The sequence below is a fragment of the Lactuca sativa genome, chromosome 8 (assembly GCF_002870075.4).
Source record: "Lactuca sativa cultivar Salinas chromosome 8, Lsat_Salinas_v11, whole genome shotgun sequence".
NCBI lineage: Eukaryota > Viridiplantae > Streptophyta > Magnoliopsida > Asterales > Asteraceae > Lactuca > Lactuca sativa.
Genome location: NC_056630.2, coordinates 266,234,958 through 266,257,686, shown reverse-complemented (window position 1 = coordinate 266,257,686; position 22,729 = coordinate 266,234,958). Strand labels below are relative to the sequence as shown.

General features: G+C 39.9%; 1 protein-coding gene across 1 annotated transcript; it reads right to left on the bottom strand.

Annotated features, from left to right (window-relative positions):
- Window positions 1–216: 216 nt before the first annotated feature.
- On the bottom strand, window positions 217–702 carry LOC111893620 (uncharacterized). The gene has a single exon (XM_023889682.1). It carries the CDS (start codon window positions 700–702, stop codon window positions 217–219), a length of 486 nt encoding a protein of 161 aa, XP_023745450.1.
- Between the last annotated feature and the right edge of the window lie 22,027 nt (window positions 703–22,729).

The following is a 22,729-nucleotide window of genomic DNA, read 5'->3' as shown; positions in this document are numbered from 1 at the left end:
CTATTGCTAGACTCGGGCTTGGACCATGACTTTGACTTAGGATTTTCGAGACTTGAACTTGAACTCCCACCATAACGTGCTTTGGCTTGCCCCTCCAACTTCAAACACAAACCACAAAGAGTTCCAAAATCAGCATAAGGATACAACTCCACAACATTGGCAATGTTGTAGTTCAACCCTTTTAGAAAACGAGTCATTTTTTGTTCTTCAATTTCTTCAATATCCCCCCATAAAGGAAAACTTCTCAAATTCATCAATGTATTCTCCAACATTCATTTTTCCTTGCCTCAAATCAGCAATCTTCTTGTAAGTGGCAATTCTATGAGTAGAAGGAACATATCTCTTTCTTAGCTTTCGTTTTAGAGAAAGCCAAGAACAAATTTTTTCTTTTCCTTCACGGGTTCTCTTGGCCTTAAGCCCTTCAAACCATAATGAAGCACCACCACTTAGCTTGAGAATGGCATACTTGCAACTTTTTTCGTCATCCACTTCCTTGAACTCAAACATTCTTTCAATCTTCCATTCCCACTCCAAGTAGTGTTCAGGATCGGTTCCACCAACATATTCAGGCAATTCAGACACCTTGAATTCTTCCACAACCCTATGTTTACCACGACGGGGTTGCCTTCGATTTCCACCTTCTTGGATGTTTCTTAATGCTTCTCGAAGATTTTGTAGGAACTCTGGATAATCAAAATACATTCTGCTCTCTGATACCTCTTATGATACATGTATGGGCTTGATTTAGTGAGTGGGGTAGTGTTTAGGTAACAGCTAGAATAACAACCACAAAATATATGGAAAGAAAAGGATAGATTTGATAAATTAAGACCTATTAGTTTGTAAATCTAAAGACAAACTAAGACCTATTAGTTTGAATTCGATCAACTCAAGGATCACGTCCAAAAGATGATAATTTGTGAACTATGACAATAATTCAAAGTGAACAGAAGGGTTCTTTGATTAAAATTCGTGTATTATCTTTCCCTTGCATAAACTTGACTTTATATGAAGCCTTTATTACAAATTTGGTGGTTACAAGCCAACCAACCAATTATTCATTAAAACTAGTAAATGAAAATTAAGGAAACTCTTGAAATAACATAAAAAAACGTCCAAGACACTTGAGAATGAAAAAAATGTCTATGCTTCATTAAGGAGCCATAAGAAGCATTAAAGAACCATAAGAAGCATTAAAGTGCAACCATAATCCACTAAAGAGTGCTAAAAACGGCTAGGAGGCTTTATGAAGTAAAAAAGTAACGTTTTAGCACTTATGAAGCCTTAAAAAATGTTTCCCTAGCCTTCATGCAACCTTAATTCAATTTGTCGGTTACCATGCACAACCCAACCATTGAGCCCAAGCCACCTTTTAGCCCACTAGTAATCACTAATCCATCACCTTTTGGGCTTTCATAATCCATGCATGGATCAGTGGTAGGCTGTGCTCATGTCTAGCCTCATCCCCAGGGAACTTTGTAGCGACTGCCAGAACCTTGAAGTGAACCTACTATCTCTATTGGAGATAATGGATATAGGAACACCATGCAGTCATACGATTTCCCTAATGTATGTTCTTGTAAGCTTCTCCATCTTGTCAGTTTCTTTGATAGGCAAGAAGTGTGCAAACTTGGTCAATCTATCGACGATAATCCATATGGTATCAAGTCGACCCGTTGTCTTGGGCAACTTGGTTATGAAATCCATAGTGATACGCTCCCACTTCCATTCTGGTATCTCCGGTTGCTATAGTAAACCAGAGGGTTTCTGGTATTTGACCTTAACCTTTGCGCAAGTAAGGCATTTACTTACGAAGGTATCAATCTCTGCTTTCATGTTAGGCCACCAGTTTAACTTTTTAAGATCCATATACATCTTATCTGAACCTGGGTGGACGAAATATCGAGTGTTGTGCGCCTCGGTCATGACCAAGTCTCGGAAGCCACCGTGTTTCGGTGCCCAGATCCGGTCCATGAAATATAAGGCTCCGCCACCCTTGACTTCTTGGTTCTTATCCATTCCTCTAAGGGATTCACCTGCCACGTTTTCAGGTTTCAAGGCTTCAAGCTAAGCCTCCTGAATTTGTGTAGACAAGTGTGAATGGATAGTTATTGTCAACGATTTGACCCTTCGACCAGAATATTCTTTCCGACTTAGGGCGTCTGCTACTACATTGGCTTTACCCGGATGATAATGAATTTCGCATTTGTAGTCATTGAGTAGCTCGACCCACCGTCATTATTGCATGTTAAACTCCTTTTGATCGAATATGTGTTGTAAGCTCGTATGGTCAGTAAAAATGGTGCTTTTTGTGCCATACAGGTAATGTCTCCAGATCTTCAGGGCAAACACAACTGCCCCCAGCTCAAGACCGTGTGTGTGGTGTAGTTGACTTCATGTGTCTTCAGCTGTCTCGAGGTGTAGGCGATGACCTTACCCCGTTGCATCAGAACACAACCGAGCCCTTGGTTGGATGCATCGCATAATACAACGAAGTCTTATATCCCTTCGGGGTGGGATAGTATCGGTGCGGTGCATAAGGCTCGCTTCAGCGTTTGAAACGCTTTTTCTTGTTTCTCTTCCCAGTCAAAGGCCACTCCTTTCTGGGTCAGTGTAGTAAGAGGTTTCGCAATCCGGGAGAAGTTCTGTATGAACCTACGGTAGTAGCTAGCGTGACCTAGAAATTGACGAATTTCTGTAGGCGTCTTCGGTGCTGACCAGTTTTTAATGCCCTTAATTTTGGATGGGTCCACGTGGATTCCCTCTTCGCTAACCACGTGTCCTAAGAATTCGACTCTTCGGATCCAAAATTCACATTTAGAGAACTTCGCATAGAGCTTCTCCGTTCGTAAAGTTCCTAGAACTTGCCGCAGGTGATCGCCATGCTCTTCCTTACTTCGGGAGTATATCAGGATGTCATCAATGAAGACGATGACGAATTGATCCATGTAAGGTTGACATACTCTATTCATTAAATCCATGAACACTGCGGGCGCATTTGTCAATCCGAACGGCATCACTACGAACTCGTAGTGTCCGTAACGAGTTTGGAAGGCTGTCTTTGGAACATCCTCCTCTAGCACTTGTAACTGGTGATATTCGGATCTTAGATCAATTTTGGAAAAGTAATTCGCCCCTTGCAGTTGGTCAAATAAATCGTCTATGCGAGGCAGAGGGTAACGATTTTTGACCGTCAGTTTGTTGAGTTATTTGTAGTCGATACACATACGAAATGATCTGTCTTTCTTCTTAACGAACAAGATCACTGCTCCCCAAGGTGAGAAGCTTGGTCTAATAAATCCCTTGCTGAGTAGTTTGTTAAGTTGACCAGATAGTTCCTGCATCTTAGCTGGTGCTAATCGGTAGGGCGACTTGGCTACTAAGGTAGCTCCTGGGACTAAGTCGATCCTGAACTCGACATGTCGTTGTGGAGGTAATCCTGGTAGTTCTTCTGGAAAGATATCGGGAAAGTCGCTCACTACCAGAATGTTCTTTAGTTCTTTCGCTTCTAGGCTCGTATCGACAACGTGAGCAAGGAATGCACAATATTCCTTACGTAGATACTTCTGTGCTTGAATACTTGAGATAATACGAAGACTCGTACCGGGTTTGTCGCCGTAGATGATGAGAGTTTCGTTAGACGGGAGGTTTAGACGGACTGCTTTCTCGTAGCACATGATGTCGGCGCGATGAAGAGTTAGCCAATCCATGCCGATGATGACGTCAAAGCTTTTAATCGAGACCGGCAAGAGGTCTATTGGAAAGGAATGGCTATTTAGAGTTAGAGTACATCCTATGTATATGCTATTGGTGCTCTCAGTTTTCCCATTAGCCATTTCTACAGTGAATGGTACTTTAAGTGCGTGCGGTTGTTGTTTAAGTAAGCGAGCAAATTTATGGTTCACGAAGCTTCTCTCCACTCCACTATCAAACAGTATGCATGCATAAATAAGAGTTATCGAGGAGAAACGTACCAGTCACCATCGTAGGGTCAGCAACTGTTTCCCAGTGGCCTATAGCCAGAACTCTTCCCGTTCCACCAATATTTCTTGCTTTGGAGCAATCCCTTTTATAGTGGCCCACATCGCCACATCCATAGCAAGCCTGGCCCACGCCAGCGCCGGGAACTTGGGTGATCGGCCTTGCCGGAGATTTACAGAAACGGACAGTGTGTCCTTTCTTGTTGCAGTTGGAGGACTGCATTTCCCAACAGGGGCCGTTGTGGTGGAAGTTGCATTTGTTGCACTTTGGCAAACTTCTAGCGTACTGCTTCACCAGAGCAGCAGCAGCGGGTGTTATCGCGGCAGGAACCGCCGCAATCTGCTTCTTTTTGGTAACTCGTTGTTTCTTCTTGTCATCCCAAAACTTCCACTAATTGTCAGCGGGTTTGGAGGGTTCTGAGATGGTCAGGGTTGTTTTTGATGATGGGGATTGGAATCCATGATCGACGAGTCGTTGTGCCAATCGTTTGGCACTGTCGAAGGTAGCAGGGTGTGAAGCTAAGACATTTCCCTGATACGGAGGCACCATCCCCCAGATGTACCTCTCGATCTTTTTCCCTTTGGTGGGAACCATGTTGGGACAGAGGGCCACTAGTTCACTGAACTTGGCGGTATACGCGACTATGTTGGAGCCCCTCATGGTTAGGCTCCACAGCTCTTGTTCCAACTTCTGGATCTCGCCCCTCAGGCAGTACTCCTCAATCATGAGGTCTTTCATAGTTTCCCAGCCCATGTCGTTTGCTACTACAAGAGTGAGTGACTTGACATGGTTGTTCCACCATGTCAGAGATGTCTCCTCAAAGGTGCAAGCGACAAACTTGACCTTACTCACGACAGGGCAGGAACAAATTTCGAAGACTGACTCCGTCTTCTCGAACCATTGCGAGAGGGAAATGACTCCGCCAATCCTCTTGAAAGACTTTGGCTTGCAGTTAGTGAAGTCCTTGTAGGAGCACTCTCTTGAGCACACAAGGAGTTCACCTTGAGTAGAGTTAACAGGGGTTCCACCTCTGTTGGCATCAGTAGAGTGATATTGAGCCATGGCAGTTGCCACTTCCGCAGCTACTACAGCATTAAGAGCTGCGATATCGATTGCCGACGGAGGTGGTGGTGGAGGAGGTGGAGGATTACGCCTTGTTGATTTGCGAGGAGGCATCCTTCAATTATAAGTTTAAAGGAAAGATGTACATGGTGGTTAGAATCAACTGTAAGCATAATGAGAGTGTTCCATGGACTAAATCACCATAGTCCAACAGTTGAATGAGTGTGTGTTTTGAAATAGCAGTATAGCAGAAGGGTAGGAAAAACACAAGAGTACAGATATTTCCAATAGATTAGATAACTGCCAATATTACTGGTATTACTGATGTAAACGAGTTCGTGAAAAACGACCTAATAGTAGGTCTTACATCAAACCATATGAGGGAAAATGTTTGACAGCTTAGTAGACTACATAGTGTACTGAAAGATAGGAATATTTTACAGACAAGTGCTACATAGAGCACAGATACGAAAGGCTATTCCTTCTTCAAAAGAAAAGATGTGCTAGACATCTTCTAACGGCGACGGGAATTCCTCAGGCGAACCCTAAGATCTGCCACTTGACGAACCACCTCTTGAAGGTGTCGCTCATGAGCCCTCTGGCAAACTCGAAGTTCTATGACTTCAGCTCGGGAGGCAGCCAGCTATTGCTGCAGAGTCTCATTCTTCCTTCTGGTCCTTTCCATTGCTTCTTTGAGATGGCAAATGCGGATCGTGTTGACACCAGAGTTGGCATCAATTTCCACGACTTGGCCGATGGCTGCTCAACCTTGCTCGATATTTCGAGCAATCCTGCGGACCATGGTAGGCAGGACTCGATCAGCTGAGCCACCCTCGCTTACGTTGTAAAAGCTTCGGTCCCCGTTGTAGGGTAAAGGTTAACCCTGCTCATCGCTCCAGCGATTTAAGTGTGTTTCCCACAAGGGTGTGGGACCCTGAAACGCTGGTCTGTGACAACATGAAATTTATCCCGTCATTGTAAACCGTTTCCGTCAATAAAACTCGTCTTTATCGAATTGTTCCGTTAACATTTTGGTCTAAGTTATTTAAATTGAGACTTTATTATGATTTCGTAAGTGTCGGAACGCATTAGAAACATGTGAAACACCCTCGATATGCTTTTTAATAAGTTTCTAATTCATGACCACGTCGGGTTACGACAATTTAATCGGGTACGACCATAAACTCCGTTTAACGTCGGTATCGGGTAGATTTCCACCGGGCCACAAACTCAAACCCTATATAAGGGTGAGTGGACTTCATTTGAAGCTTTTTCACTCTCTCTCACTACTCTCTCTCTACAATCAAAATCTTGATCCAAAATCAACAATTTCAAGCTCCAAATCGCTAAGTAATCCATCCTAGCTTATAGTTTAGATTGTTTACCTTACAAATCCATGTCTAAATCATCTAAAAGTACCAAAGACTTGCGTTTACGGCCTAGGAACAATCCCAAACCGCAAACACCCATAAATGGGGTTTTGAAGCCCCAAAACCCTTCCAAACCACCTCTAGTGCTTAAATATGACTTAGGGGCTTACATGTACGAGCTTAGAACACCAAGAACTTGATATTTGGGGAGTAAACATGAGTTTACAGCCCAAGAATATTCTTCGACCGTAAACCCTCCTTCATAGGGCATAAACACCATTTAAGGTGTTAAAATGCTCCTTAAATAACTCCTATGGCTTGGAATAATGTCTAGAATCAACCACCATTGCATTAGGGACCTTAAACTTGAAGGAAACCATGTCCATAGGAGATTACAACCATAAACCCCCAAGGAATGGTTCCTTCGCCGTAAACTCCTATAAAGTGGTCAAATGGTGCCCTAACTTCCTCCCATGGCTTGTACATTGGACTAGAATCATTTGTGCTTGACCTAGGAACATCAAAACACAAAAGGATAGGGTATGTAAGAGTTTACGGTCGTAAACTCCTTGTTTACAGCCGTAAACTCCTTAAAATGGTCCATTTGTTGATTCAATCACTTCCTATGCCCTAGAACTGAACCTAGCCTAATCCCACAAGTGTTGTAAGACCATTTAGCATCCAAGAACACACCACCCATGAGTTTACGGCCGTAAACTCATGGGGATATGGTCATTGGGCCGAAAACTCCCTTAGGAGTTTACTCATGAAGAGCAAACTCTATATATAGGCCTTACACCTCCTTAGATGCAACCCGGATCACCCCTAACACTTGAAATAAAGTGTTTCCGCGTCTCGGAGTGTATTATGTCACAAAATTAGTGGTTCAAAGTCTAATTAGATACAATTATGTATATCTTCATATTACATAGGAACCTCGCGTGTATTCAAGCCCTGAGCTGACCCTTAGCGTCCTAACCGGCACATTTCTCGTCTGGTGAGTTCATACCCCTACACCTTTTTTCGTGTTTTTCATGTTTTCAAGGGGTGAATACAAGCAAAAGTACAGGGAAATCTTGTACTCACACTTATTATTTCGTATGAAATGTTTCATATTCCGTATGCTTTTAACTCAGAAAATCGTATTAACCAACCGTTTAACTTGCAGAGTTAGTTTTCAAACTAATTGCGAAACTCACTATAAAATGTTATATTTTATGTTTCATAAAGGATTTCATGTCATTCATCAAACAAGATTTTCCGTATTATTACTTGTAAATTCGTTATTCTTAAGATTGGAGACACGTCCTCTGTAACACTCCACAGAGATACGTGAGTGGAGGACCGCCCTTGTAACCAGAATCTCCTGGACGGAGAATGTGACTTGAGTGTATAGATCTATACAGGACTGACTACTCCACACCTTGCTGCTAGCTATAGTGGGACCGGCAGGTCTACGGGTGACAAAAGTCATAAAATGATAATGGACTTCTTATTGCCATATCTAGTCTATCGTATGGTTATGGAACTCGCAAACTTGAATAATGGAGATTTACTTTTTAGTAATAATGAACCTAGTAAACTAACACCCTTAGGAATTAGTTTACTACCTACTTATTAGTTTTATATACATGTTAAAACTAATGTACTTTACAAGGATAACCAGGCTTTCAGGATACTTCACTTAAACGCTACAAGTATGGTAGATACTTGTACACTGCATTCCGAATCGATAACAAACCACCAACTTTTAAGGAAAATAAGGGTTTTTCCTGGGATAACTTAACTTTCTTAACCAGATTGTTTAACAAATGGATAACTAAGCTTTTCTTATAAGAAACTATGGGATTTTCTTGGATAACAACTTTTTCAGAAAACCAAAGGAAACTTGTTCTTTTACCGGAAACAAACCACTTATGAACTCACCAGCTTTATGCTGATATTTTTAAAACTGCTTGTATTCTTAGGTTCTCGTTAGACAGGTATCCCGCAATCTTTTGGAGAAGACGGAGCGTATAGAAGTCACGTCTTTACTTTTGTTATACTGATGTTTATATAAAACATGTATTAGTTTGCTTTTAAACAAATGTAAATATCCTTATGTAATATAATCGTTGTGCTTACTATGCTTACTATGTACATTGGTTGTGATACTTTACATGACATCCTCCGCCCCGGAACGTTTCCGCCATCGGTTTCGGGGTGTGACAGATTGGTATCATAGCCCTTGTTTATAATGAACTAAGTATACCGAACCTTACATGGTATATAACTATAAACACTAAGGGGCCAAGGTACTCTAAACTAAAAGTATACTAAAAAATATAAGTATTTTGCAAAAGTATACAAGAATATCTAAACGCCGGAAACCGTAACCCTGAGTAGAACAAAACATAAGTAATTGGGTGTTGTGCACTGTGGTTAAACCTGGGCAGTTATGTAGTCGTGTCTAGGGTCAATATAGCCTGATCAACTATATTCATTCGAGACACGACCAACATGTGCTTGGGAGTGACTGTGGTGTGCAGCAGGCCTAAAACTTACCTAATATCCAAACAACGAGTCATCGTCACAGCGAAACATAAAAATACTATGGGAGTATTTTCTAGAGCCAACTTCGTTATAGAAATCCTCGTTCAAGTGTTGCTACTCATTCCCCTTAGCGATAAATTTCCCCTTGCTTGGATAACTTTCCTATATATTATCGCATAGTAGAACACTTTATCTGTCATAATGAGATATCTCTTGTTCCATTTCTCTTGATTCAATTCAGAGGACTTACCATCCTCTCTTTCCTGGTCATTTTAGATCAAGATGCCTCCAAGGAAAAGACCCAACTCAAAGAACAACAATCCTCCTCCACCACCACCTCCCTCTCCATTTGATCCCGCCATGTTCCAAGCAACTGTTACTGCTACTGTGGCTGCTGCTATGTCACAAATGAACCCCGGTGGTTCAAGCGGGCCAGGAGGTGGTACTCAGCCCCAAAACCAGGAAGGTAGTCAGGGACACCGGAAGGAGTGTTCCTACAAATATTTTATGAACGCGAAACCTGCACCTTTCAATGACACTGGAGGTGTTATTGCTCTGACTCGATGGTTTGAGAAAATCGAGTTTATCTTCGAAATATGTTCCTATTCGGAAGCCAATAAGGTGAAGTTCGCCGCCTGTCTTTCACCGATAGAGCCTTGACTTGGTGGAATGGCCGAGTCAAATCCTTAGCCCTGCCTGTAGCCAACGCTATGGGTTGGGAGAGCATAAAGGAGCTTCTACTTGCAGAGTACTGCCCGCGAGGCGAAATGCAGAAGCTGGAGCACGAACTCTGGAACCTAAAGATGAAGGGTTCCGATATCGCCCCTTACACCTCCAGATTTGATGACTTAGCGCTTCTCTGTCCGAGAATGGTTACCCCGGAAAGCAAAAAGATTGAGAGATTCATCTGGGGACTGAGCCAGCCAACCAAAGGAAATGTTTTGGCTGCGAAGCCAGACACCTACAACAGCGCCAAATGCCTAGTGCAAACTCTGATTGATCATGGAGACGATCTTGGTGAAGTGGCCATCGCTCCTAAACCGGCAAAAAGGAGTGGTGTGAAAAGAAAATTCTGGAGGTAGAAGAAGGGTCAGCCTTCGTAGGAACCCTCAAAGAAGCAGCAAACCGTGGCGGTCCACGCTGCTACTACCCCTGCTGCTACTCCTGCCGTTGCTCCTACAGCTCAAGCACCTACCAGTAGATATGCTGGTACCCTTCCTCGGTGCGACAAGTGTAAATACCACCATAACCCCAGCCCATGTCGTGATTTGTCATGCTCTAACTGTGGTAAAAAGGGGCATACGATTCGATTCTGCAAGGCATCAGCCTAACCAACCAATCAAGCCTCTGGAGCAGGTGTCGGTCAGACCTGCTATGGTTGCGGCGAGATCGGTCATTACAAGAGAAACTGCCCCAAGGCAGCAGCAACCAACAACACCGGGAGAGTTCTAAATGGGCCAAGAGGAGGCAGTCGCCGATCCTACCGTTGTCATGGGTACGTTCCTTCTCGACAACTCTTATGCTTGAATCCTTTTCGATTCTGGTGCTGAAAGAAGTTTTGTTAGCCATTCATTCAAACATCTTCTTAAACCTAATCCCCAACCATTAACCGAAACATTTACCGTCGAGATGGCTAACGGTGAAAAAGAGAACGCTAACGACATATTCATAGGCTGTACCCTTACCCTCAATGATCATTCTTTTCCTATCGATCTTATGCCAATCTCCATAAAGAGCTTTGATGTAATCATTGGCATGGATTGGTTGAGCCCCAATCATGCTGATATCCTTTGTTATAAAAAAGCTATCCGTCTCAATCTTCCTGCCGGTCAAACCCTCATGATCTACGGCGATAAACTTAGCTCCAATCTTCGCATCGTTTCGTGCATCTAAGGTCAAAAGCTTCTGTGATACGAGTGTTATGCATTCCTAACTCATGTAATCAACGAGAAACAGGAAGTTAAAGACCTCGAGAGCATCCCCGAAGTCTGTAACTTTCCTGATGTCTTTCTCGAAGAGCTCCCAGGAATCCCTCCCGAACGTCAAGTCGAGTTTCGCATCGACCTAATTCCCAGAGCAAATCCCGTGGCCAAATCTTCGTATCGATTAGCGCCAGCAGAAATGCAGGAGTTATCCAACCAGCTCAATGAGCTACTTAGCAAAGGGTTCATCAGACTGAGTTCCTCACCCTGGGGAGCCCCGGTATTATTTGTGAAGAAGAAAGATGGATCCTTTCGGATGTGTATAGACTACCGTGAGCTGAACAAGTTGACCGTCAAAAACCATTATCCTCTTCCTCGAATAGATGACCTCTTCGATCAACTTTAGGGAGCCAGCTATTTCTCGAAGATAGACCTTAGATCAGGGTACCATCAGCTTCGAGTTCATGAGAATGATGTTTCCAAGACAACATTCAGGAGTCGATATGGACACTACGAGTTTGTAGTGATGCCCTTCGGTCTAACCAACGCACCGGCAGTGTTCATTGACCTGATGAACCGGGTGTGTCGCCCCTTTCTGGACAAGTTCGTCATAGTGTTCATTGACGACATACTTGTCTATTCCAGAAGCGAGGAAGATCACAAACAACACTTAAGATTAGTGTTGGAAACTCTTAGATCGGAAAAGTTGTATGCGAAATTCTCCAAGTGAGAATTCTGGATTCGAAAGGTAGCTTTTTTTGGTCGTGTGGTAAGCGAGGAGGGTATACACGTGGACCTGTCCAAAATCAAGGCGATAGAGAATAGGTCGGCACCGAAGACACCCACGGAAATCCGTCAATTCTTGGGTCTCGCCGGCTACTATCGCAGATTCATTCAAATTTTTTCTAGAATCGCCAAACCCCTAACCACTCTGACACAGAAAGGTGTACCCTTTTATTGGAGTGAAAAGCAGGACACTGCTTTCCAAACATTAAAGCAAGCCTTGTGCAGCGCACCTATCCTGTCCCTGCCCGAAGGGACAGAGGATTTTGTTGTCTATTCCGATGCGTCCAGTCAGGGCTTAGGCTGTGTGCTTATGCAGAAAGGAAAAGTTATTGCTTATGCCTCGAGACAGTTGAAGGCACACGAAGTTAACTACACGACTCACGACTTGGAGTTAGGAGCAGTGGTCTTCGCACTGAAGATTTGGAGACATTATCTCTACGGAACCAGGTGCACGATCTTCACCGACCATAAAAGCCTGCAACATATCTTTGATCAGAAAGACTTAAACATGAGACAATGGCGATGGGTAGAGTTGCTCAGTGATTATGAGTGGGAAATCCGCTACCATCTCGGCAAGGTCAATGTGGTGGCCTAAAGGAAAGTTCAAGCTGCAAGGTGAAGACATTGACAATGACCATCCATTCCCACTTATCCGCACAAATCCGAGAAGCTCAGCTAGAAGCCCTAAAACCAGAAAACATGGCGAACGGAGCTCTAAGGGGAATGGATAAGAAACTTGAGATCAGAGGTGACAGAGTCTATTGTTTCATGGATAGAATCTGGACCCCAAAGTTCGGAGGGTTCAGGGAGATTGTCATGAACGAAGCTCACAAGACCAGATACTTTGTTCACCCACGTTCGGAAAAGATGTACCTGGATCTCAAGAAGCTATATTGGTGGCCAAACATGAAAGCCGAAATCGCTACCTTTGTGGGCAAGTGTCTGACTTGCGCCAAGGTAAAGGTCGAGTATCAGAAGCCCTCGGGTCTGCTCCAGCAGCCCGAGATACCTGAGTGGAAATGGGAGATGATTACTATGGCCTTCATCACCAAGTTACCCAAATCTCCGAGTGGGTATGATACCATTTGGGTCGTTGTCGACCGATTGACAAAATCCGCTCACTTCCTTCCGATTAAAGAATCATTTAAGATGGAAAGACTCACGCGAATCTACATCCAAGAGATAGTCCGACTGCACAGTGTACATGTGTCCATTATCTCTGATCGAGATAACAGGTTTACCTCAAGGTTTTGGCAGTCCTTCAGAAAGCTCTTGGAACTAAGCTGGATATGAGTACAGCTTATCATCCTCAGACAGACGGACAGAGTGAGAGAACTATCCAAACCTTAGAAGACAAGTTGAGAGCATGTGTCATCGATTTCGGAAAGTCGTGGGACACCCATTTACCCTTGATCGAGTTCTCGTATAACAACAACTACCACACCAACATCAAGGCTGCCCCGTTCGAAGCCCTCTATGGTTGCAAGTGCAGATCACCTCTGTGCTGGGCCGAGGTAGGAGACACGCAGTTAGCCAAGGGTCGAGTCCCCGATAGTGCTCTCACTGGTCCTGAGATCATCCGCGAAACTACCAAAAAGATCACTCAAATCCGAGAACGACTGAAAGCTTCCAGAGACAGACAAAAGAGCTACGCCGATAAACGAAGAAAACCTTTGGAATTCCAGGTTGGAGATTGTGTCCTGTTAAAGGTATCTCCCTGGAAAGGCATGATACGCTTTGGAAAGCGCGGAAAACCGAGCCCGAGATACATAGGACCTTTCGAGATCCTCGCTAGGATCGGTCCGGTAGCATATAAACTCCAACTACCTCAAGAGCTTAGAAACATCCATCCTGTCTTCCACGTCTCTAGTCTTAAATAGTGTCTATCCAATGAAACCCTCATGATCCCTCTTGATGAGATCGAGATCAACGAAAACTTGAACTTCGTGGAAGAACCAATCGAAATCATGGATCGAGAGATCAAACGTACGAAACAAAGTCGCATCCCGATAGTAAAGGTTCGCTAGAATGCCAAGCGGGGACCCAAATTCACTTGGGAGCGCGAAGACTCGATAAAGCAGAAATATCTGCATCTCTCTCTGATTCCATAATTTGTATCTTAATTTTGAATTTCGGGACGAAATTCCCTCTAACGGGGGGATAATGTGCCAACCTGAAATTTATCCCGCCATTGTAAACCGTTTCCGTCAATAAAACTCATCTTTATCAAATTGTTCCGTTAACATTTTGGTTTAAGTTATTTAAATTGAGACTTTTATTATGATTTCGTAAGTGTCGGAATGGATTAGAAACACGTGAAACACCCTCGATATGCTTTTTAATAAGTTTCTAATTCATGACCACGTCGGGTTACGACAATTTAATCGGGTTTGACCATAAACTCCGTTTAACGTCGGTGTCGGGTAGATTTCCACCGGGCCACAAACTCAAACCCTATATAAGGGTGCGTGGACTTCATTTGAAGCTTTTTCACTCTCTCTCACTACTCTCTCTACAATCCAAATCTTGATCCAAAATCAACCATTTCAAGCTCCAAATCGGTAAATAATCCATCCTAGCTTATAGTTTAGATTGTTTAGCTTACAAATCCATGTCTAAATCATCCAAAAGTACCAAAGACTTGTGTTTACGGCCCAGGAACAATCCCAAACTGCAAACACCCATAAATGGGGTTTTGAAGCCCCAAAACCCTTCCAAACCACTTCTAGTGCTTAAATATGACTTAGGGGCTTACATGTATGAGCTTAGAACACCAAGAACTTGGTATTTGGGGAGTAAACATGAGTTTACGGCCCAAGAACATTGTTAGACCGTAAACCCTCCTTCATAGGCCATAAACACCATTTAAGGTGTTAAAATGCTCCTTAAACACCTCCTATGGCTTAGAATAATGTCTAGAATCAACCACCAGTGCATTAGGGACCTTAAACTTGAAGGAAACCATGTCCTTAGGAGATTACGGCCGTAAACCCCCCAAGATTGGTTCCTTGGCCATAAACTCCTATAAAGTGGTCAAATGGTGCCCTAACTTCCTCCCATGGCTTGTATATTGGACTAGAATCATTTGTGCTTAACCTAGGACCATCAAAACACAAAAGGATATGTAAGATTTTACAGCCGTAAACTCCTTAAAATGGTCCATTTGTTGATTCAATCACTTCCTATGCCCTAGAACCGAACCTAGCCTAATTCCACAAGTGTTGTAAGACCATTAAGCATCCAAGAACACACCACCCATTAGTTTACGGCCGTAAAATCATGGGGATATGTTCATTGGGCCGAAAACTCCCTTAGGAGTTTACTCTTGAAGAGAAAACTCCATATCTAGGCCTTACACCTCCTTAGATGCAACCCGGATCACCCCTAACACTTGAAATAAAGTGTTTCCACGTCTCGGTGTGTATTATGTCACAAAAGTAGTGGTTCAAAGTCTAATTAGATACAATTATGTATCTCTTCATATTACATAGGAACCTCGCATGTATTCAAGCCCTGAGCTGACCCTTAGCGTCCTAACCGGCACATTTCTCGTCTGGTGAGTTCATACCCCTACACCTTGTTCTTTTTTATCATGTTTTCAGGCGGGGAATACAAGCAAAGTACAAGGAAATCTTGTACTCAAACTTATTATTTCATATGAAATGTTTCATATTCCGTATGCTTTTAAGTCAGAAAATCGTATTAACCAACCGTTTAACTTGTAGAGTTAGTTTTCAAAATAATTGCGAAAGTCAATATAAAATGTTATATTTAATGTTTCATAAAGGATTTCATGTTATTCATCAAACAAGATTTTCCATATTATTACTTGTAAATTCGTTATTCTTAAGATTGGAGACACGTCCTCTATAACACTCCACAGAGATACGCGAGTGGAGGACCGCCCCTGTAACCAGAATCTCCTGGACGGAGAATGTGACTTGAGTGTTATAGATCTATACGGGGCTGACTACCCCGCACCTTGCTGCTAGCTACAGTGCGACCGGCAGGTCTACAGGTGACAAAATTCATAAAATGATAGTCGACTTCTTATTGCCATATCTAGTCTATCGTATGGTTATGGAACTCGCAAACTTGAATAATGGAGATTTACTTTTTAGTAATAATGAACCTAGTAAACTAACACCCTTAGGAATTAGTTTACTACCTACTTATTAGTTTTATATACGTGTTAAAACTAATGTACTCTGATGAGCATTGTTTCACTCTTGGTTTGCACATTGGAAGTCTATGCAATTTAGCAAAGCATTGATGAGCATTGTTTAATTCTTGAGTTCCACAATAGAAGTAGTCTTTGTAATTTAGCAAAGCTTTGATGAGCATTGTCTAATCCTTGAGTCCCATAATAGAAGTGCATGCAATTTAAGCAAAGCTTTGATGAGCATTGTTTCATTCTTGAGTTCCACATTAGAAGTCTATGCAATTTTGAAAGGCTTTGATGAGCATTGGTTAATTCTTGAGTTCGACAATTTAATTAATCTTCGCAATTTAGCAAAGCTTTGATGGATATTTTTAAATTCTTGAGTTCTAAAGTAAAAGTCTATGCAACTTTAGCAAAGCTTTGTTGAGCATTGTTTCATTCTTGAGTTCCACATTAGAAGTCTATGCAATTTAGCAAAGCTTTGATGAGCATTGTTTAATTCTAGAGTTCCATAATAGAAGTTGTCTTCGTAAGTTAGCAAAACGTTGATGAGCATCGTTAAATTCTTGAGTTCCGCAATAGAAGTGCATGCAATTTAAGCAAAGATTTGATGAGCATTGTGCAATTTAAGTAAAGCTGTGATGAACAATGTTTGATTCTTGATTTCATCAATAGAAGACTATGCAATTTAGCAAAGCTTTGTTTAGCATTGTTTCATTCTTTTTTTCCACATTGGAAATCTATGCAATTTAGAAAATCATTGATGAGCGTTGTTGAATTCTTGAGTTCCACAATAGAAGTAGTCTTTGTAATTTAGCAAAGCTTTGTTGAACATTGTCTAATTCTTGAGTTCCATAATAGAAGTGTATGCAATTTAAGCAAACATTTGATGAGAATTGTTTCATTATTGAGTTCCACATTAAAAGTCTGCAATTTAGCAAAGCTTTGATGAGTATTGTTTAATTCTAAAGTTCCACAACAGAAACAGTCTTCGCAATTTAGAAAAACTTTGATGACCATTCTTTAATTCTTGAGTTCCACAATAGAAGTATATGCAATTTAAGCAAAGATTTAATGAGCATTGTTTTTTTCTTGAGTTCCACAATAGCAGCCTATGCAATTTAATAAAGCTTTGATGAGCATTGTTTAATTCTTGAGTTCCACAATATTAGTAATCTTCGCAATTTAGCAAAGCTTTGATGAGCATTGATTAATTCTTGAGTTCCATAGTAAAAGTCTATGCTATTTTAGCAAAGCTTTGATGAGCATTGTTTCATTCATGAGTTCCACATTAGAAGTATATGTAATTTAGCAAAGCTTTGATGAGCATTGTTTAATTCTTGAGTTCCACAATATAAGTAGTCTTCGCAATTTAGCAATGCTTTGATGAGCATTTTTTATCTCTTGAGTTCCAAAATAAAAGTCTATGCAATTTTAGTACAGCTTTGATGAGTATTGTTTAATTCTTGAGTTCCACAATAGAAGTCTATGCAATTTAAGCAAGGCTATGCTGAGCATTGTTTGATTTTTAAGTTCCACAATAGAAGTCTATGCAATTTAGCAAAGATTTGATGAGCATTGTTTCATTCAAGGGTTCCACATTGGAAGTCTATGCAATTTATCAAAGCATTGATGAGCATTGTTTAATTCTTGAGTTCCACAATAGAAGTAGTCTTCGCAATTTAGCAAAGTTTTGATGAGCATTCTTTAATTTTTGAGTTCGACAATAGAAGTGTATGCAATTTAAGCAAAGCTTTGATGAGCTTTGATTCATTCTTGAGTTCCACATTAGAAGTCAATACAATTTAGCAAAATTTTGATGAGCATTGTTTAAATCTTGAGTTCCACAGTAGAAGCAGTGTTCGAAATTTAGCAAAAGCTCTGATGAGCATTGTTTCATACTTGAGTTCCACATTAGAAGTCTATACAATTTAGCAATGATTTGATGAGCATTGTTTAATTCTAGAGTTCCACAATAGAAGTAGTCTTCGCAGTTTAGCGAAGGTTATATGAGCATTGTTTTATTCTTGTGTTCCAAATTAGAAGTTTTTGTAATTTAGCAAAACTATAATGATCATCGTTTAATTATTGAGCATTGTTTTATTCTTGAGTTCCAAAATAGAAGTCTATGCAATTTAAGCAAAGCTTTGATGAGCATTGTTTGATTCTTGAGTTCCACAATAAAAGTCTATCCAATTTAGCAAAGCTTTGATGACATTGTTTCATTCTGGGTTTCCACATTGGAAGTTTATGCAGTTTAGCAAAGCATTGATGAGTATTGTTATATTCTTGAGTTCCACACTATAAGTACTGTCTTTGCAATTTAGCAAAGCTTTGATGAGCATTGTTTAATTCTTTAGTTCATTTTATGCAAAGCTTTGATACCCATTGGTTCAATCTTGAGTTCCTCATTAGAAGTCTATGCAATTTACCAAAGCTTTGATGAGAATTGTTAAATTCTTGAGTTCCACAATATAAGTAGTCTTCGCAATTTAGCAAAGCTTTGATCACTATTGTTTAATTCTTGAGTTCCATAATAAAATTCTATATTGTTTTAGCAAAGCTTTGAGGAGCATTGTTTCATTCTTGGTTTCCACATTAGAAGTCTATGCAATTTACCATAGCATTGACGAGCATTGTTTAATTCTAGTGTTCCTCAATAGAAGTAGTCTTCGCAATTTAGATAAACTTTGATAAGCATTGTTTAATTCTTGAGTTCAATTTATGCAAAGCTTTGATAGCCATTGTTTCATTCTTGAGTTCCACATTAGAAGTTTATAAGGTTTAGCAAAGTTTTGATGATCATCGTTTAATTCTTGAATACCACAATAGAAGTTTATGCAATTTAAGCAAAGCTTTAGTGAGCATTGTTTGATTCTTGAGTTCCACAATAGAAGTCCATGCAATAAAAGCAAAGCTTTGATGAGCATGGTTTGATTCTTGAGTTCCACAATAGAAGACTATGCAATTTCACGGAGCTTTGTTGAGCGTTGTTTCATTCTTGAGTTCCACAATATATGTCTATGCCATTTGGCAAAGCTTTGATGAGCATTGTTTCTTTCTTGAGTTCCACAATAAAAGTAGTCTTTGCAATTCATCAAAGCTTGGATGAGCCTTGTTTAATTCTTGAGTTCCACAATAGAAGTGTATGCAATTTATGCGTAGCTTTGATGATCATTGTTTTGAGTTCCACATTAGAAGTCTATGCAATTTAGCTAAGCTTTGATGAGCATTGTTTAATTCTTGAGTTCCACAATAGAGGTCTACGCTATTTAAGCAACATTTCATGAGCATTGTTTCATTCCTGGGTTCCACATTGGAGGTCTATGTAATTCATCAAAATATTTATGAGCATTGTTTAATGCTTAAGTTCCACAATAGAAGTAGTATTTGAAATTTAGCAAAGCTTTAATGAGCATTCTTTAATTCTTGAGTTCCACAATAGAAGTGTATGCAATTTAAGCAAAGCTTTGATGAGCTTTGTTCCATTCTTAAGTTCCACATTAGAAGTCTATGTAATTTAAGCAAAGCTTTGATGACCATTGTTTCATTCTTGGGTTCCACATTAGAAGTTTATGCAATTTAGCAAAGCTTTGACGATCATCGTTTAATTCTTGAGTTCCACAATAGAATTCTATGCAATTTAAGCTAAGTGTTGACGAGCATTGTTTGATTCTTGAGTTACACAACAGAAGACTATGCAATTTAGAAAAACTTTGTTGAGCATTTTTCATTCTTGAGTTTAGAGGTGGCAAAAATTGACACGACACGAAACCCGACACGAAATAAACGGGTTTGGGTAAGATATTTCAACCCGTTTAAATAAACGGGTTGACACGACACGACACGAAAATTAAATGGGTAAGGTTAGGTTTGAGAATTTCAACTCGAATATGACTCGAAAATGACCCGTTTATTTATATGCAAGTTTTTTAATTATTTTAATAAATTAGAAAGATACAAAACCAAAACCATAAGTAAAAGAAAACCTTCAAATTGAATTGATTTGTAATGTTGAAATGACTTAGCCGTCTAGATCAAGACTTCATTTTAGTTTTTCCATTCTCTCCCAAACTATCCAGTCCCTTTCACCACTCTCACATCCTCGTGACCTTGTCATCCGCCTCCCCGACTCCCACTCTTTTAATTTTGTCATCTGAACTTGCTATGACTTTATCTATTCTGCCTCCAAACTATTAGTTTTTCCTTACCGTCTACCCAACTCCTACACTTTCAACATGCTCAATCTTTAAACCTCACATGACACGGCATATTTCAAGGTATAGCCCTAACCCGAAACCCGACACGAACTCGACACGAAAATAAACGGGTTGACACGACACGACACGTTAATTAAACGGGTCGGGTTAGGGTCAAGCACTTTCAACCCGTTTAGTGTTTCGACACGACGCGAACCCGACACGACACGACACGATTCCCACCTCTACTTGAGTTCCACAATAGATGTCTATGCCATTTAGAAAAGCTTTGATGAGCATTGTCTCATTCTTGAGTTCCATAATAGAAGTAGTCTTTGCAATTTATCAAAACTTTGATGAGCATTGTTTAATTCTTGAGTTCCACAATAGAAGTGTATGCAATTTATGTGTAGCTTTGATGAGGATTGTTTTGAGTTCCACATTAGAAGTCTATGTGATTTAGCCAAGCTTTGACGAGCATTGTTTAATTCTAGAGTTCAACAATAGAAGTAGTCTTCGTAATTTAGCGAAGGTTTGATGAGCATTGTATAATTCTTGAGTTCCACAATAGAAGTACATGTAATTTAAGCAAAGCTTCGATGAACAATGTTTTCATTCTTGAGTTCCACATTAGAAGTCTAAGCAATTTAGCTAAGCTTTGATGAGCATCATTTAATTCTTGAGTTCCCCAATAGAAGTCTATGAAATTTAAGTAAAGCTTTGATGAACATTGTTTGATTCTTGAGTTCCACAATAGAAGTCTATGTAATTTATGCGAAGCTTTGATTAGCATTCTTTGATTCTTCAGTTCCACAATAGAAGTCTATGCAATTTAGCAAAGCTCTGATGAGCATTGTTTCATTCTTGGTTTGCACATTGGAAGTCTATGCAATTTAGCAAAGCATTGATGAGCATTGTTTAATTCTTGAGTTCCACAATAGAAGTAGTCTTTGTAATTTAGTAAAGCTTTGATGAGCATTGTCTAATCCTTGAGTCCCATAATAGAAGTGCATACAATTTAAGCAAAGCTTTGATGAGCATTGTTTCATTCTTGAGTTCCACATTAGAAGTCTATGCAATTTTGAAAGGCTTTGATGAGCATTGGTTAATTCTTGAGTTCGACAATTTAATTAATCTTCGCAATTTAGCAAAGCTTTGATGGATATTTTTAAATTCTTGAGTGCTAAAGTAAAAGTCTATGCAACTTTAGCAAAGCTTTGTTGAGCATTATTTCATTCTTGAGTTCCACATTAGAAGTCTATGCAATTTAGCAAAGCTTTGATGAGCATTGTTTAATTCTAGAGTTCCATAATAGAAGTTGTCTTCATAAGTTAGCAAAACTTTGATGAGCGTCGTTAAATTCTTGAGTTCCGCAATAGAAGTGCATGCAATTTAAGCAAAGATTTGATGAGCATTGTGTAATTTAAGTAAAGCTGTGATGAACAATGTTTGATTCTTGATTTCATCAATAGAAGACTATGCAATTTAGCAAAGCTTTGTTTAGCATTGTTTCATTCTTTTTTTCCACATTGGAAATCTATGCAATTTAGAAAATCATTGATGAGCGTTGTTAAATTCTTTAGTTCCACAATAGAAGTAGTCTTTGTAATTTAGCAAAGCTTTGTTGAACATTGTCTAATTCTTGAGTTCCATAATAGAAGTGTATGCAATTTAAGCAAACATTTGATGAGAATTGTTTCATTATTGAGTTCCACATTAAAAGTCTGCAATTTAGCAAAGCTTTGATGAGTATTGTTTAATTCTAAAGTTCAACAACAGAAACAGTCTTCGCAATTTAGAAAAACTTTGATGACCATTCTTTAATTCTTGAGTTCCACAATAGAAGTATATGCAATTTAAGCAAAGATTTAATGAGCATTGTTTTTTTCTTGAGTTCCACAATAGCAGCCTATGCAATTTAATAAAGCTTTGATGAGCATTGTTTAATTCTTGAGTTCCACAATATTAGTAATCTTCGCAATTTAGCAAAGCTTTGATGAGCATTGATTAATTCTTGAGTTCCATAGTAAAAGTCTATGCTATTTTAGCAAAGCTTTGATGAGCATTGTTTCATTCATGAGTTCCACATTAGAAGTATATGTAATTTAGCAAAGCTTTGATGAGCATTGTTTAATTATTGAGTTCCACAATATAAGTAGTCTTCGCCATTTAGCAATGCTTTGATGAGCATTTTTTATCTCTTGAGTTCCAAAATAAAAGTCTATGCAATTTTAATACAGCTTTGATGAGTATTGTTTAATTCTTGAGTTCCACAATAGAAGTCTATGCAATTTAAGCAAGGCTACGCTGAGCATTGTTTGATTTTTGAGTTCCACAATAGAAGTCTATGCAATTTAGCAAAGATTTGATGAGCATTGTTTCATTCAAGGGTTCCACATTGGAAGTCTATGCAATTTATCAAAGCATTGATGAGCATTGTTTAATTCTTGAGTTCCACAATAGAAGTAGTCTTCGCAGTTTAGCGAAGGTTAGATGAGCATTGTTTTATTCTTGTGTTCCAAATTAGAAGTTTTTGTAATTTAGCAAAACTATAATAATCATCGTTTAATTATTGAGCATTGTTTTATTCTTGAGTTCCAAAATAGAAGTCTATGCAATTTAAGCAAAGCTTTGATGAGCATTGTTTGATTCTTGAGTTCCACAATAGAAGTCTATGCAATTTAGCAAAGCATTGATGACATTGTTTCATTCTGG

Coding starts and splice junctions, on each gene's coding strand:
- LOC111893620 (XM_023889682.1), bottom strand. CDS start 702: ATGTATTTTGATTATCCAGAGTTCCTACAAAATCTTCGAGAAGCATTA.